This window comes from Vitis vinifera, chromosome 7 (genome assembly GCF_030704535.1).
Source record: "Vitis vinifera cultivar Pinot Noir 40024 chromosome 7, ASM3070453v1".
Classification (NCBI taxonomy): domain Eukaryota; kingdom Viridiplantae; phylum Streptophyta; class Magnoliopsida; order Vitales; family Vitaceae; genus Vitis; species Vitis vinifera.
Window position 1 is genome coordinate 27,085,263 of NC_081811.1, and position 12,075 is coordinate 27,097,337.

The window sequence follows — 12,075 nt, forward strand, 5'->3', positions numbered from 1 at the left end:
CCCCATATGGAGAAAGATGGCTACCCATATCTCACATTGGTAAATTCAAACCTAGATCAGGATAAAAATGTGGTATATACGTACCTAATTGTACATGGTGTTATGGTGACTCAAAAAACATTAGAAAAAAAACCCACCTTAGCTATTGTGAAGCACACACTAGCTAAGTATTTTTGAGTGTAGATGAAGATGAAGAAAACCACCATTGTTCTAATTGTCATGTATGGTTAAACCTACCACTTTGTATCTTTCTCATGGCTTGTTTTGTTAATAAGACATGATGTACAAACTTCTTTTCTATACCATATAGGGTTATATCACCACCTTCAACTTCCTCACTTGGAGTTCAATCCTCCATGATTAGAGAGAAGTGGTTAAAGCATGAGAATTTGATCCCAAGACAAAGATAGAACTCCACAAATCATGCTACAATACTGATAGCCCCTTCAAATACAAGCAAAAATCACATCAATTAATGCATAATTATTAGTGTAGAAGAAAAAATAAAAAAATATATACATATAGTCATAGTCCTAACTTACTTCATAAATTTTTTTATACTATAGTTGAAATGATCATTTTCTATGAATTAATAATTGTTCATGCTTTGCTAATTACTACAATGTCCTTCACCCACCATTTGTTTGTTTGTTTATTTATTTATTTTTTTAAGAAATAATTAAATATTGGGTTTGAAAGTTTAATGAAAAAAATACAATAAGAAATTACACATAATATAAAAGAGGGAAATGTAACTTGCATTGGAAACAAAGGTTATCTTAATTTTTTTTCCATAATGGTACCATAGTTAGAAAATCATCTTAACTTAAAACAATTTATTTTTGATATTTTACTTATCATCCATACTTTTTATTAGCATGGACATGTCACACTTAATCATTGATAGATTTTCTTTTTCCTTTTTTTTAAAGAATTAATTAGAATTTAATAAAGAAAACATAGTTGAAGTCTATATAATAACGCCTAAAATGGAAGGGAAAGAAACATAAGTTAATGGGAAGATATTTGTTGTGACAGTTCACCGTTTTGTAGTCGGTACCCAATCTTTTTTCGGGTGCCAAGGTTTTTATACCCTCATTCCACACCCTAACTTGAAATTCTAACTTTCACTAAAATCTTAAAAATCAAGAATCTATGAAATTAGCTCAATTGATATCTTTTGTAACTTATATAATCTAGAGTGGTGTATGTTGTGTAACTAGAATGAAAAATTAATTGATCATATTTTTTTCACTATTCAATGAATTTAGCCTTATGACATAGATTATTCAACCTCATCAAAATGGATTAGTTACTACAATGTTTATTAGTTGAGATGATGACTATTTCCTTCAAAGAGTTTGGAAATCATGCAAAAGGAAAGTTTCTATAGGATATTGCAAGCATTGGTATGATTTAGTCAATATGATAGAAAATAAATAAAGAATTTTTTAAGATACTAAGTGTTGGGACGTCATTTGTTTGTTTGGCCCTGGTCAGCCGTACCACCGGGACTTAGCCGAAATGGGCCGGACCAGAGTGGCCTCCCCAGGATTCGAACTCAAGACCAAGCCTTAAGGACGTTGAGGTTGCCCTCCTGGTACCATCTGCGCTAGCCGTACCACCGGGACTTAGCCGGAATGGACCGGACCAGAGTGGCCTCCCCAGGATTCGAACCTAGCGCAGATGGTACCAGGAGGGCAACCTCAACGTCCTTAAGGCTTGGTCTTGAGTTCGAATCCTGGGGAGGTCACTCTGGTCCGGCCCATTCCGGCTAAGTCCCGGTGGTACGGCTGACCAGGGCCAAACAAACAAATGACGTCCCAACACTAAGGGAATAGTGAATATGTTTTAGAACTGATTTTTTTTTCTTTATCTCTTTTTTATGCTTTTAGAGGCATCCATTTGAGCCTTATAAAGTTAAAACTCGTGACTTGTTAACAAGTCAAAGAGATTGGTTAGAAAAATGTCAAAAGTATAACTAATGCCAATTGACGAAGTAATTGAATTAGACTTTGATAGATGTGTTTTAGGGATCTTAGGATAACTTAGAATTATCGATGTGATTAAAGATCATTAAGATTCAGTAATTCATTAAACTTATCCAATTTTACGGTGAAGCGGGATTCTCCTATTGTTATCTTATGAGTGGATAAAAAGAAAAAAGGTTTAGAGAGATTTGATGGGTGGTGTGCCATTAAAGATCATTAAGATTCAGTAATTCGTTGAACTTGTCTAATTTTATGGTGAAGCGGGATTCTCCTATTGTTATCTTATGAGTGTATAAAAAGAAAAAAAGGTTTATAGAGATTTGATGGGTGGTGTGCCAAATATTCGACATTGTCACAAAATTGGGATGCTCAATTTCATGGATTCCTCACTAGGATGCTCCATTAAAAAAGTTTCTCACTTTGCTAATTATGTGGAGAATGAACAGGGTAAAATAGGAGCAAATCAATTGATATCCTTTGTTAAAGATTATATGCTTTCTCAAGTTTATCTAATGTTTATTATTTCAAATGTTGTTTCATAAAGTTTCCCATTTTTGTAAGTTATATGAGCTTTCATAAAGAAATTCATTCCCTTATCTTGATCCATATTTGTATATGATGGAAGAATATCTCGTCTTTTTTTTAATCTTTTTAATTAAAAAAAATCTATTACATTTTTACTATATATAAAAAAATAACACTATTTAAAATGCGGCGTTATTTAAGATTCATCATATGCTTTTAACTCAGATACTATAGTGTTAATACTATTTGAAATTCATCGCATACTTTCGACTTAGATACCATAGTACTAACCATCCCGCACTTATCAATCATTATTCTTATCAATCATTATTTTGTTTTATAAGAATAAATTAAAATTAGGGCAAGAGACTTGAGCAAACAAAACATAATTAATGAAAATTGCATAATCACACAAAAGGGGAAGAAAACATCAGTTGGGTTAGAAAGAAAGAAAGGTGAGGCGTGGGGGTTAGGGACTGTGTAAAGGAGAGTGGGGTCAGGGCTTGATATTCAGTGGAGTGGTGGGCCCAAAGTTGTATATAATTGAAGAGATGGAGAGAGAGAGAGAGAGGCACTTGAAGGAGGACTGTTTCTACTTGAGGAAAACAGGGTGTTATAGCATAGCCTCGTCCCACTTCCATTATTGGAAGGTTTGTTTTGAACCCATTCCAAGGTTGAGAGATAGATTAGACGGATAGCACACAAATTTTTCTGAGCTGGCCCCTGTTTTTGTGACTTGTCTGGGTGCCCTTGTGACGTGGCATCTTTTACCCACCCCGAGTGGGCCCCGCTTATCTCCCCCTCTCTCTCTTATAAAAAATATTATATTTATTTTTTGAGCTCATTTTTTCTTTTTTATTTTTTGTTTTTTTGTGTTTCCCATCAGGCGCACCCTCCTTTATTTTTATTTTTATTATTTAAATAAAAAAATTTATGAACGTTGATGATGTCAACCACATTATGATATCTTAAATCTACGAATCTATCCATCAATCTATGCTATGCTTCGAGTTTAGCTTCACCATTTTTCCTTTCACTTGGTACTCTCTTCCCCACGGTCTTCTCTTGCGCGTGCACCAACGCTAGCCTCGTTGAAGATTTTGTCCCTTCAATGACTTCAAAGGTTTCTTTATGGCCATAACAAAATGATATTAAGATCATATAATTAACATTTTTAATCTTGTATTTTATGTGTTATAAGCGACATTATCGATGTTAAATCCATCACGGATATATATTATATAAAAAATAATAATTAAAAATACTTCCATTATGAGCAAAACCTGATCAATTATTTTTTTTAGCTTTTATGTTTTCGTACCTCTAATTATTATTTATATTGATTTTATTAAATGCATTTACTTACATTATTTTTAGTCGATATTTTCTTTATTTAAATATTATATTCCACTATTTTATTGTTCAAAACAAGATTTTGGATCCTTTCTAGAAATGTTTTAAATTAAGTATTTATTCCACCTTGAAACAAAAAGTTGTAACTTCTAACCTTAAACATAGGTCCATGGTACATGGGCCTCATTTTTTGACTATGAGGGATTCATTGGTGGGTGGGGGTTGAAGTTATATATATATTGATTGACAAAACTTGAGGGAGAAAACAAAATAATGATTGGATGGGAGATATCAACAGTGGACAATGATGGAGAAGAAGAAGAAGAAGGAGAAGGGGGAAGGGGCAGAGCTAAGTATGAAGACTCGTTGGTGGGGAGATTATTGGGCCAGGCCCAAAGGGGGGGGGGGGGGTCCCAAGGGATAATCTTGTCCCAAACAAAGAGAAAACACAATTGAGTAAGAAACGGGGGAGGACGCGCAGGGAAGAGAGAGTGGGGAAGGGAGGGAGGGCCATAAATACGAGGTACAGAGGGTGGGAAGGGCATTGGTTGCTGGAAGAACGAAACAAGCAAAATGTGGCCCTCTCCCGTACTCTTGGATTGGACTTTTCTGGAAAGATTTTCCTTTTCCTACCATTATTCCCATTTCCTTTTCTGAAACCAAACCCGCCTGCCTCTCTGCTCTCTCACAATAATTCTCCCCTCACCCCCATTTCATTTTCCCAAAAAAACCCCTTTCACAGCTCACTATTTACTGCTTCACCTTTGCAATATAGCAAATCCCAGGTGAAATGAAATAAAAAAGTGGGAAAATATTTGAAGGGGGGGGGAGGGGGAGAGATGGAGAGATGGAGATGACTTGTGACGTGAGGTGTGAATGATGACAATTATTAGTAGCTAATAAAGGGCATTGAGTGATTACCCATCCTTTTAGTCTTGGCGCTGTCTATTTCCATTAGTGGGTAATATGGAGAGATAAACACTGGAGAGAGAGGGGCGATGGGTGCTTTTCGATTTGGTTAACGTGGGAAAGTTGTGTAAGAAAGAGATGGTTCTTTCTTTCCTATTTTCCTTTGAGATGGGTTCCTTTAAACACCTATAAGATAGAGATAGAGAGATGGATGGAGAGAAAGAGTGGGAGAGAGAGAGAGAGTAAAGTTTTCACTGTTAAAGGCGGGGGGGTTAATGCTGGCATGAGTGTGTGAATTTCTGAATCATTGAAAATCACCCCCTGGAGGAGAAATAAATAAAATAGAAAAGAATGGTTTTGGGGGAGAGAGAATTATGAGTTATTGAAAAAAGGATGCAAGTGGAGAGGGAGAGAGAGAGAGGGAGAGGGGTATTAAGGATGCTGCTTTCGGCTAAGCTTGAAGAAAAAACGCCTCGTCTATGCTGTATTGGGCAGTTGAGGATAGACGATTTTCTAACATCTCTCACCCCTACTGCCTTTTTGCCACACAGCTCTCAGTCGTAGGTTTTCTTCTTTGAAGACTGAGGTTTGAGGTTTGTTTTTTATTTTTTGGTTGGTTTTCTCTGGTGAAACAATTATTGTATTTCATCGCTTTTCTGGAGGGAGAGAGGAGGAGAGGTTTGAGGCAAAAAAATCCCCAAAATTCAATGTGGGATCTCAACGACTCGCCTGATCAGAGGAGGGACGATGAATCGGAAGGCTGTTCTTCACAGAAGACCTCGGTGGACTCCATCGACGACAAGGGCAAAAGGGTCGGATCGGTTTCCAACGAGAATTCGAGCTCGTCAGCTGTAGTAATCGAGGACGGATCCGATGAAGAAGACGGAGAGAGGGGTCAGAGGAAGCGAAGCAGTAAAATATTCGGCTTCTCAGTGACCCATGAAGATGAGGGTGAGCCACCGGTTACCCGGCAGTTTTTTCCGATGGAGGAGTCGGAAATGGGGACTACTTCCTGCGGTGGTGCTGCGGCCTTCCCTCGAGCTCACTGGGTTGGTGTCAAATTCTGCCAGTCGGAGCCACTCAACACCGCAGGCGTTGCCACCGCCAAGTCACTGGAGGCGTCTCAGCCCTTGAAGAAGAGCCGCCGTGGCCCCAGGTCTAGAAGCTCCCAGTACCGCGGCGTTACCTTTTACCGGAGAACTGGCCGGTGGGAGTCCCACATATGGTTCGTCCTCTTCCACTGTTACCGATCCATTTTCCCTCTCCCTTGACTTTCTTTTCTCTTGTTCAATTGTTTTTCTGTCTTCTTTTCAGCGCAAATCTCTTCTTCATCTCTTCAACCATAATTCATGTTTTGCCTTTGTTGTTGATGCAGGGACTGTGGAAAACAAGTTTATTTAGGTATGTTTTCTCTAAAAAGAAAAATAAAATTACTTTGTTTTGGTTGATAGGGCAACATTGTAGATAACATAATCTTTTTTCCGATTGTGATGACTGATGAGATGGGTTTTCCATTTTTCCTTTTTCTCTTTGGTGTCTGAATAGGTGGATTTGACACCGCACATGCAGCTGCTCGGTGAGCTCTTCCTCTATATTCCTTCCAACTTTTGTTCGTTTCATACGAAAAATGAATGAGCGAATGAAAATTTTCTAAGGAGAATGTGATACTGAAAGAGATTTTTTTTCTTCTTTTCTTTTTCAGCGCATATGATAGGGCTGCTATCAAGTTCCGGGGAGTGGAGGCAGACATTAATTTCAGCCTTGAAGACTATGAGGAAGACTTAAAACAGGTAGAGAGGGGCTTCACCTTATCTTGTACAGTTCCACCTTATCTTCTACAGTATTTTGATTCGCTTTTCTGATTGTTGCTAGTTGAGAAATAGCAAAAATGAAGAAAAAAAAGAAAGTGGATTGTTTTTCATGTATACATGTAATGTTGAATGCACAGATGGGCAATCTAACCAAGGAAGAGTTTGTGCATGTCCTTCGCCGACAAAGTACTGGTTTTCCGAGAGGAAGCTCCAAGTATAGAGGTGTAACCTTACACAAGTGCGGAAGATGGGAAGCTAGAATGGGCCAATTTTTAGGCAAAAAGTAATCTAGTTCATCTTGAATTCTTGATTATGTGGGGTTTATTGTTTTTGAGTCTCATTTCTTGCTCTAACCTTCGACTGTTTTTTGAATTTGGATTCCACAGGTATGTGTACTTGGGCCTGTTCGATACAGAAATTGAAGCTGCTAGGTTAGTGTTGATTGCTATTTTCATTTTTCTGCCTGGGTTTATTACAGTATTTCCAATGCACATATCGGTAAGGAATAGATAAGAGTTCAGTGGGATTTGAATGATGTAGCGTTAATTTTTGTAGGGCCTATGACAAAGCTGCAATTAAATGTAATGGCAAAGAGGCTGTCACCAACTTCGATCCCAGTATTTATGAAAATGAGCTCAACTCATCCGGTGAGTAATGGAAAGATGAATCGTTTCACTTCTCTAGTGATCAACAGTCTCTTTATGCATTGGTGTGTATTCAATTAGATCATGTCTGGCACAATTCTCAGGTAATGCTGCAGATCACAATCTCGATTTGAGCTTGGGTGGCTCCGCATCCAAGCAGAACAATCTGGAATTGGGGGATGACAGCCAAGTTGTTACAATGGATCAGCATTCGGTGGGGATGTCATTTGAAGCTGATTGGCGGAGTCGGGGCTTCAGACCTAAGGTACTAAACAGATTTGATTCTTTCAGCTGGATAATTAGGTGTTATAAGCTGTGCATATTCAGTCCTAGATGGTGATGTTCTCTACTTGTCCATGAAACCTAGTTCAACCTGCAGCAGGAGGCGTGTAAAAGCGATGGGGATGCCCTCCGGAGAAATGGATATAATGAAATGGAAACCATGCAGCTTCTGAGCCACACCCACCTACAATCGCCAGCGGCATTAAAGCCAGGTGAAATGTACAGATATGGGCAATTCAGAAGAGCTGGAGAAACCCAGATGCTTCATATACTTCCGCCACAGCTCAGCTCACCAAATTATCAGGTGGGTACCCACAAATCGACAAGACAAACCCATCTCATGAATTGCTGGTGCCTGAAAAAAAAAATGCTGAAACCCAATTATTGTTTGAATTTTGTAGATTCAGTTTCCAAGCAGCAGTAACGGAGGCCGAATTGCTGTCAACGGAGGAGATCTCTCTCTGGCCACAAACCATCAACAATGGCAATCCGGTCCCCCACAATTGTTTGCAACTGCTGCAGCATCATCAGGATTCCCACCGCAGATGATTAGACCCAACCAACAATGGCCGCAGAAAAATGGGTTCCACTCTCTCATCAGACCCTCCTGACCCATACAAACAATTCTTCTTTCTTTTTTTTTTTTCTTTCCAATCTTTTTTCTCTTTTCTGCCTCAGCCATCACCTCCCATTTTCCATTCTTTTTCAAGCCCCACCATACCATGTAAAAAGAAAGGAAATCAGTGTTGTGTACGTGGCTGTCTGTCTTCTACCTCTCAAAACCTCCTTTACAGAGACAAGAACAAAACCAAGGAGGTTTGAGGGGTGGTGTTGGGGGATATGAAGAGGAAGGATTCCTTGTCTCTGGGGAAATGTGGGTCGTCGGTCAAACTAACAAAGGAACTAAATCTTCAACTAGATATTCTGGCTTCTGACTAAAACTACTGCTGATCTGTTTATATGTATTGATGATGATTTGTTTTGCCCCTCTGCTATTTATAACTGCACCTTTTCTAATATTTTAGTTATCATCCTTTTCAATACCAATTTCCATGTCTTTAAGAATATCGATTGTTGTGTGAATTTCTTACTATTTTTAATTTTTTTTGTTTTGTTTTTCCACCTATTCCTCTTGGACTGTAAAAGCTGTTGGAACTGATTCTATGGTTCCCTGATCGAGTAATAATATCTTAGAAAGTGTGACATAAGAAAGAAAATTTCCGATGAAATTCCATTTCAAGGAGTGGATAGAGAAAGAGCTTGGGGGTTAAAACTGGGGATTGTTTTCTGGGAAATATCGCTGGACGGTGATGAATTGTCGCTGTCAATGATGTCCTTTGAATCAGTTCTCTCGGCCAAAAGCAGTCAGACATGGCTATTATGGCGAGAAGGACCTATCATCTTAACCCAAAGCCTCAAAGGACGCCTTGAGATGGAGAGCCCCCCAAAAGGGTAATTGGATGAGACTTGAATGAGTTTAACCAGGCCACTTTCTACGAGGAAACCCCAACCCCTCCCCATCTGCACTCTGAATTTTGATGAAACCCCCAATAACATGATTGTCCTAAATGTCGAGCAACTCTTATTTGTACTAATTACTATAATACATCATGTCATTAGGACTTGGGAATGAATTTGAACTTGTGGTTTTTTTTTTCCTGCAAATGATGGTACCTCTTGAGGAATTTTCTTTTAATGTTGTTAAGAGGGTGGTGATGACTGATGAGGTAGCCCTAATTAAAATATGGGAGATAGAGTGGAGAGAGGTAGGAGGGAGATCATTCCCCAAAGAGATGAATCCCATTATTTAAGAAAAAAGAGGACATGGAATTGTGATAGAATAGTTAGGTGGAAATGAATAAAAATTAGAATGCTTGGCTCATCAGGGACGTCATCACACAGATTGTAAGAGAGAGTTTCTGTCCCTTCCCACTTTTATAATATGACTCATTTTATTCTTCTGTTATTTATTTTTGGTGTGTGTGTGTCAACACTGTTGCTATGTAAGAGTTGAGACAGACAAGTTTGGGGCCAATGAATCGTGCCCCTTTTCATCGTTATCATCCTTTTTCTTTTTTTTTTTCTTAGCTCTCTGTGCTTTCTTTTGACCATTAGTTCCACGAAGTTAAAATACTTAGGTTTTGTTGTTGTTCCATCACACACCCACAAGCCAGTAGCATCATCCCCTAGAGGTGGTGGTCCATGTCCATGTCCTCTCTCTCTCTCTCTCTCCCCCACAGTGCTAATCCCAAATTTGCATGGAGAAAAGCTCCATTTATAATGGGAACAAAGTGAGTCTGTCTTGTAGTAGGTTAAAGAAGAGGGGTCTTCCTAGATTCTTTCCTTTGCACTGGATCTATGAAACACTGCAAAACTTCAGACAGATTCATTTCCTTTTTTTTTTTTTTGGGCTTTTGGTTTGGTTTGGTTTGTTTTTTCTCTCTCTAGTCTCTTTGCTTTATGCCATTAATTTTGAAGGTAGGGGTGGTGGGGAGATGTAATGTGAAATGTGAGAGAGAACTGAGAAGGGGCATTGATAATGGGGACAGGAAAGTAATAAAGGAAAGGATGGGGTGGAATCAGAAAAGAGTAAAAAGCAAAGTGGGATTAGGGTTGGTGCTGTTACCATATTGCCTTTTTGAAGACGAGGGGGTGGGTTTCTATATATAGAATTTCTTCAACGGTGGGGAATTTTTTTGATACATGAGGAGAGGGAGGGGCGTCGTGTTGGGTTGTGGAGAGAGAGTACTGATGAATACGACTGCCACTGCGACTGGGGCTTCACTCTTGGATTGCCCCAATTCTGCTGTTAACGTTAGATCGCTTTCTACATTTACTCAGACAAACAACTCTTTTGGTTTCCCTTTCTGGGACGCGCCCTTCCCAATTCCATGATTCACCTTGTAATCCCAAACCCCATTTCCCATTCCTTCCTCCCCCCCCCCCCCCCTTCTCTCTCTCTCTCTCTCTATATATATATATATATATATATATATATATATATATATATATATATATATATATTCCCAATCCTTTCCCCTTATGGCCCCTTTTTCTCCTTTCCCTCTGGTGTCTTGCTAATTACCTTCCATGAATTTACACACTTCTCCACCACCTTTTCACTAATAACTTAACATCAAGAAAGACCCCAGATCAAAACACTCCAACACACCCTCCTTTCAGCAGTTATATCATCATTTTCAGTATTAATTGTTAGAGCATCCATCATTTGTACTTTCCACTTCGCTTTTAACTTAAAATACTTTTTCAACATATGCAATGAATTTAGGTGTGACTGATCATCTTTTTGAGGAGGATAGCAATGTACTACGGAAGCATTCGGGTTATCATTTTTGGACCATCCAGCTGAGTACTCTCGTGACCATCTCCACATCTTGGAATTGTCCTATGTATACACTTCTGATATTGAAAATAGCCATAGCAGAATCTGGCTTATCAACATAAGGCCCCAAGGTGTGTGTGGATTTCTTCAGCAGCATCCCCATATCCTCTATGTCCAGCTGAGTTATAAGATAAGCCAAATCCAGCTGTGCTGGTGTCTCCTATGGCTTGTCTGGGGCACATGCACCCACATACCCATTTATGAAATTGGCCATATCAAAAGGGTTTAGGCCAAAATCTAAATAAATTAAAAGCTTACAACTGTTGGGTAATAAGTAATAACCCAATCATACCCATTAAATAAACTAATAATTCAAATCTTCTTTTGCTTTTTCTTTTTCTGGTAATCTAATATGTAGGCCTGCATAATCCCACCGTTGTCTCCTATTTATTGGTCTTCCTTTCTTTTCATTGCGTCACTTTGGTCATGAAGCCCAACTTATCTACACTTCTTAATCATCCTTAAGTGTAGTACTTTAGTCTACCAAAGGCCTAATAATTATAGGTTAGGTTTAGAAGGGATCAAACCAAATTGAGTCCTTTTTAAGCTACCCATTAATGAAGATGATCTGTATGCAAACAATGCAACTCCCCCCCACCCCCCACCCCCCATCAATATGTTTGAACCAAATCAAATGTACACTAATTAATTAATGACAAATATTAATGCCCATCTCTAGATATTGATTTTTTTTTTTTTGAATATGTAAGGAAGTTGAAGTTAGTAAAAACTATCAATTTCCAAGGAGACTTGAGTGTCATGGGAAATTCCGATGGACCATGGGTGTAAGCAGAGGAAAGTCATGTCCCAATCAGCCAACTGAGAAAATAATTAAGCAGGAGCATCCACTATACATATTCCCCACCATGCATGCATCCGTAGAAAATAGCTCAATCAATTGAGATCATAACTCACTCTGGAGTCTTACGTTTATGCAGTTGGACCACATGAAAAATTTACAAAAAAAAAAAGAAGAAGAAGAAGAAGAAGTTGAAAAATGCATGCAGCACCCAGAAACGGAGAAGGTGGCCGTCTTGTCCCAGCCCCTTTATCAATCCCTAATCATCTCTCTCTCTCTCTCTCTCTCTTTCTTTCTACCGTACCACTGCCGCATGTTAATGCATTTCTCTCTGATCTTCTGGGGCCTTACAGAACAT

At 38.7% G+C, this 12,075-nt stretch overlaps 1 protein-coding gene across 2 annotated transcripts; it reads left to right on the top strand.

The window, feature by feature from the left end:
• The first annotated feature begins 4,679 nt into the window (after nucleotides 1–4,679).
• On the top strand, nucleotides 4,680–8,580 carry AP2 (transcription factor APETALA2). Of its 2 annotated transcripts, none has more exons than XM_010654480.3 (10): nucleotides 4,680–6,003; nucleotides 6,154–6,179; nucleotides 6,324–6,354; nucleotides 6,481–6,568; nucleotides 6,727–6,872; nucleotides 6,976–7,020; nucleotides 7,145–7,236; nucleotides 7,338–7,498; nucleotides 7,613–7,819; nucleotides 7,917–8,580. In XM_010654480.3, exons 1-10 carry the CDS (start codon nucleotides 5,486–5,488, stop codon nucleotides 8,124–8,126), a joined length of 1,524 nt encoding a protein of 507 aa, XP_010652782.1. In that variant the 5' UTR covers nucleotides 4,680–5,485; the 3' UTR covers nucleotides 8,127–8,580.
• The last annotated feature ends 3,495 nt before the right edge of the window (nucleotides 8,581–12,075 follow it).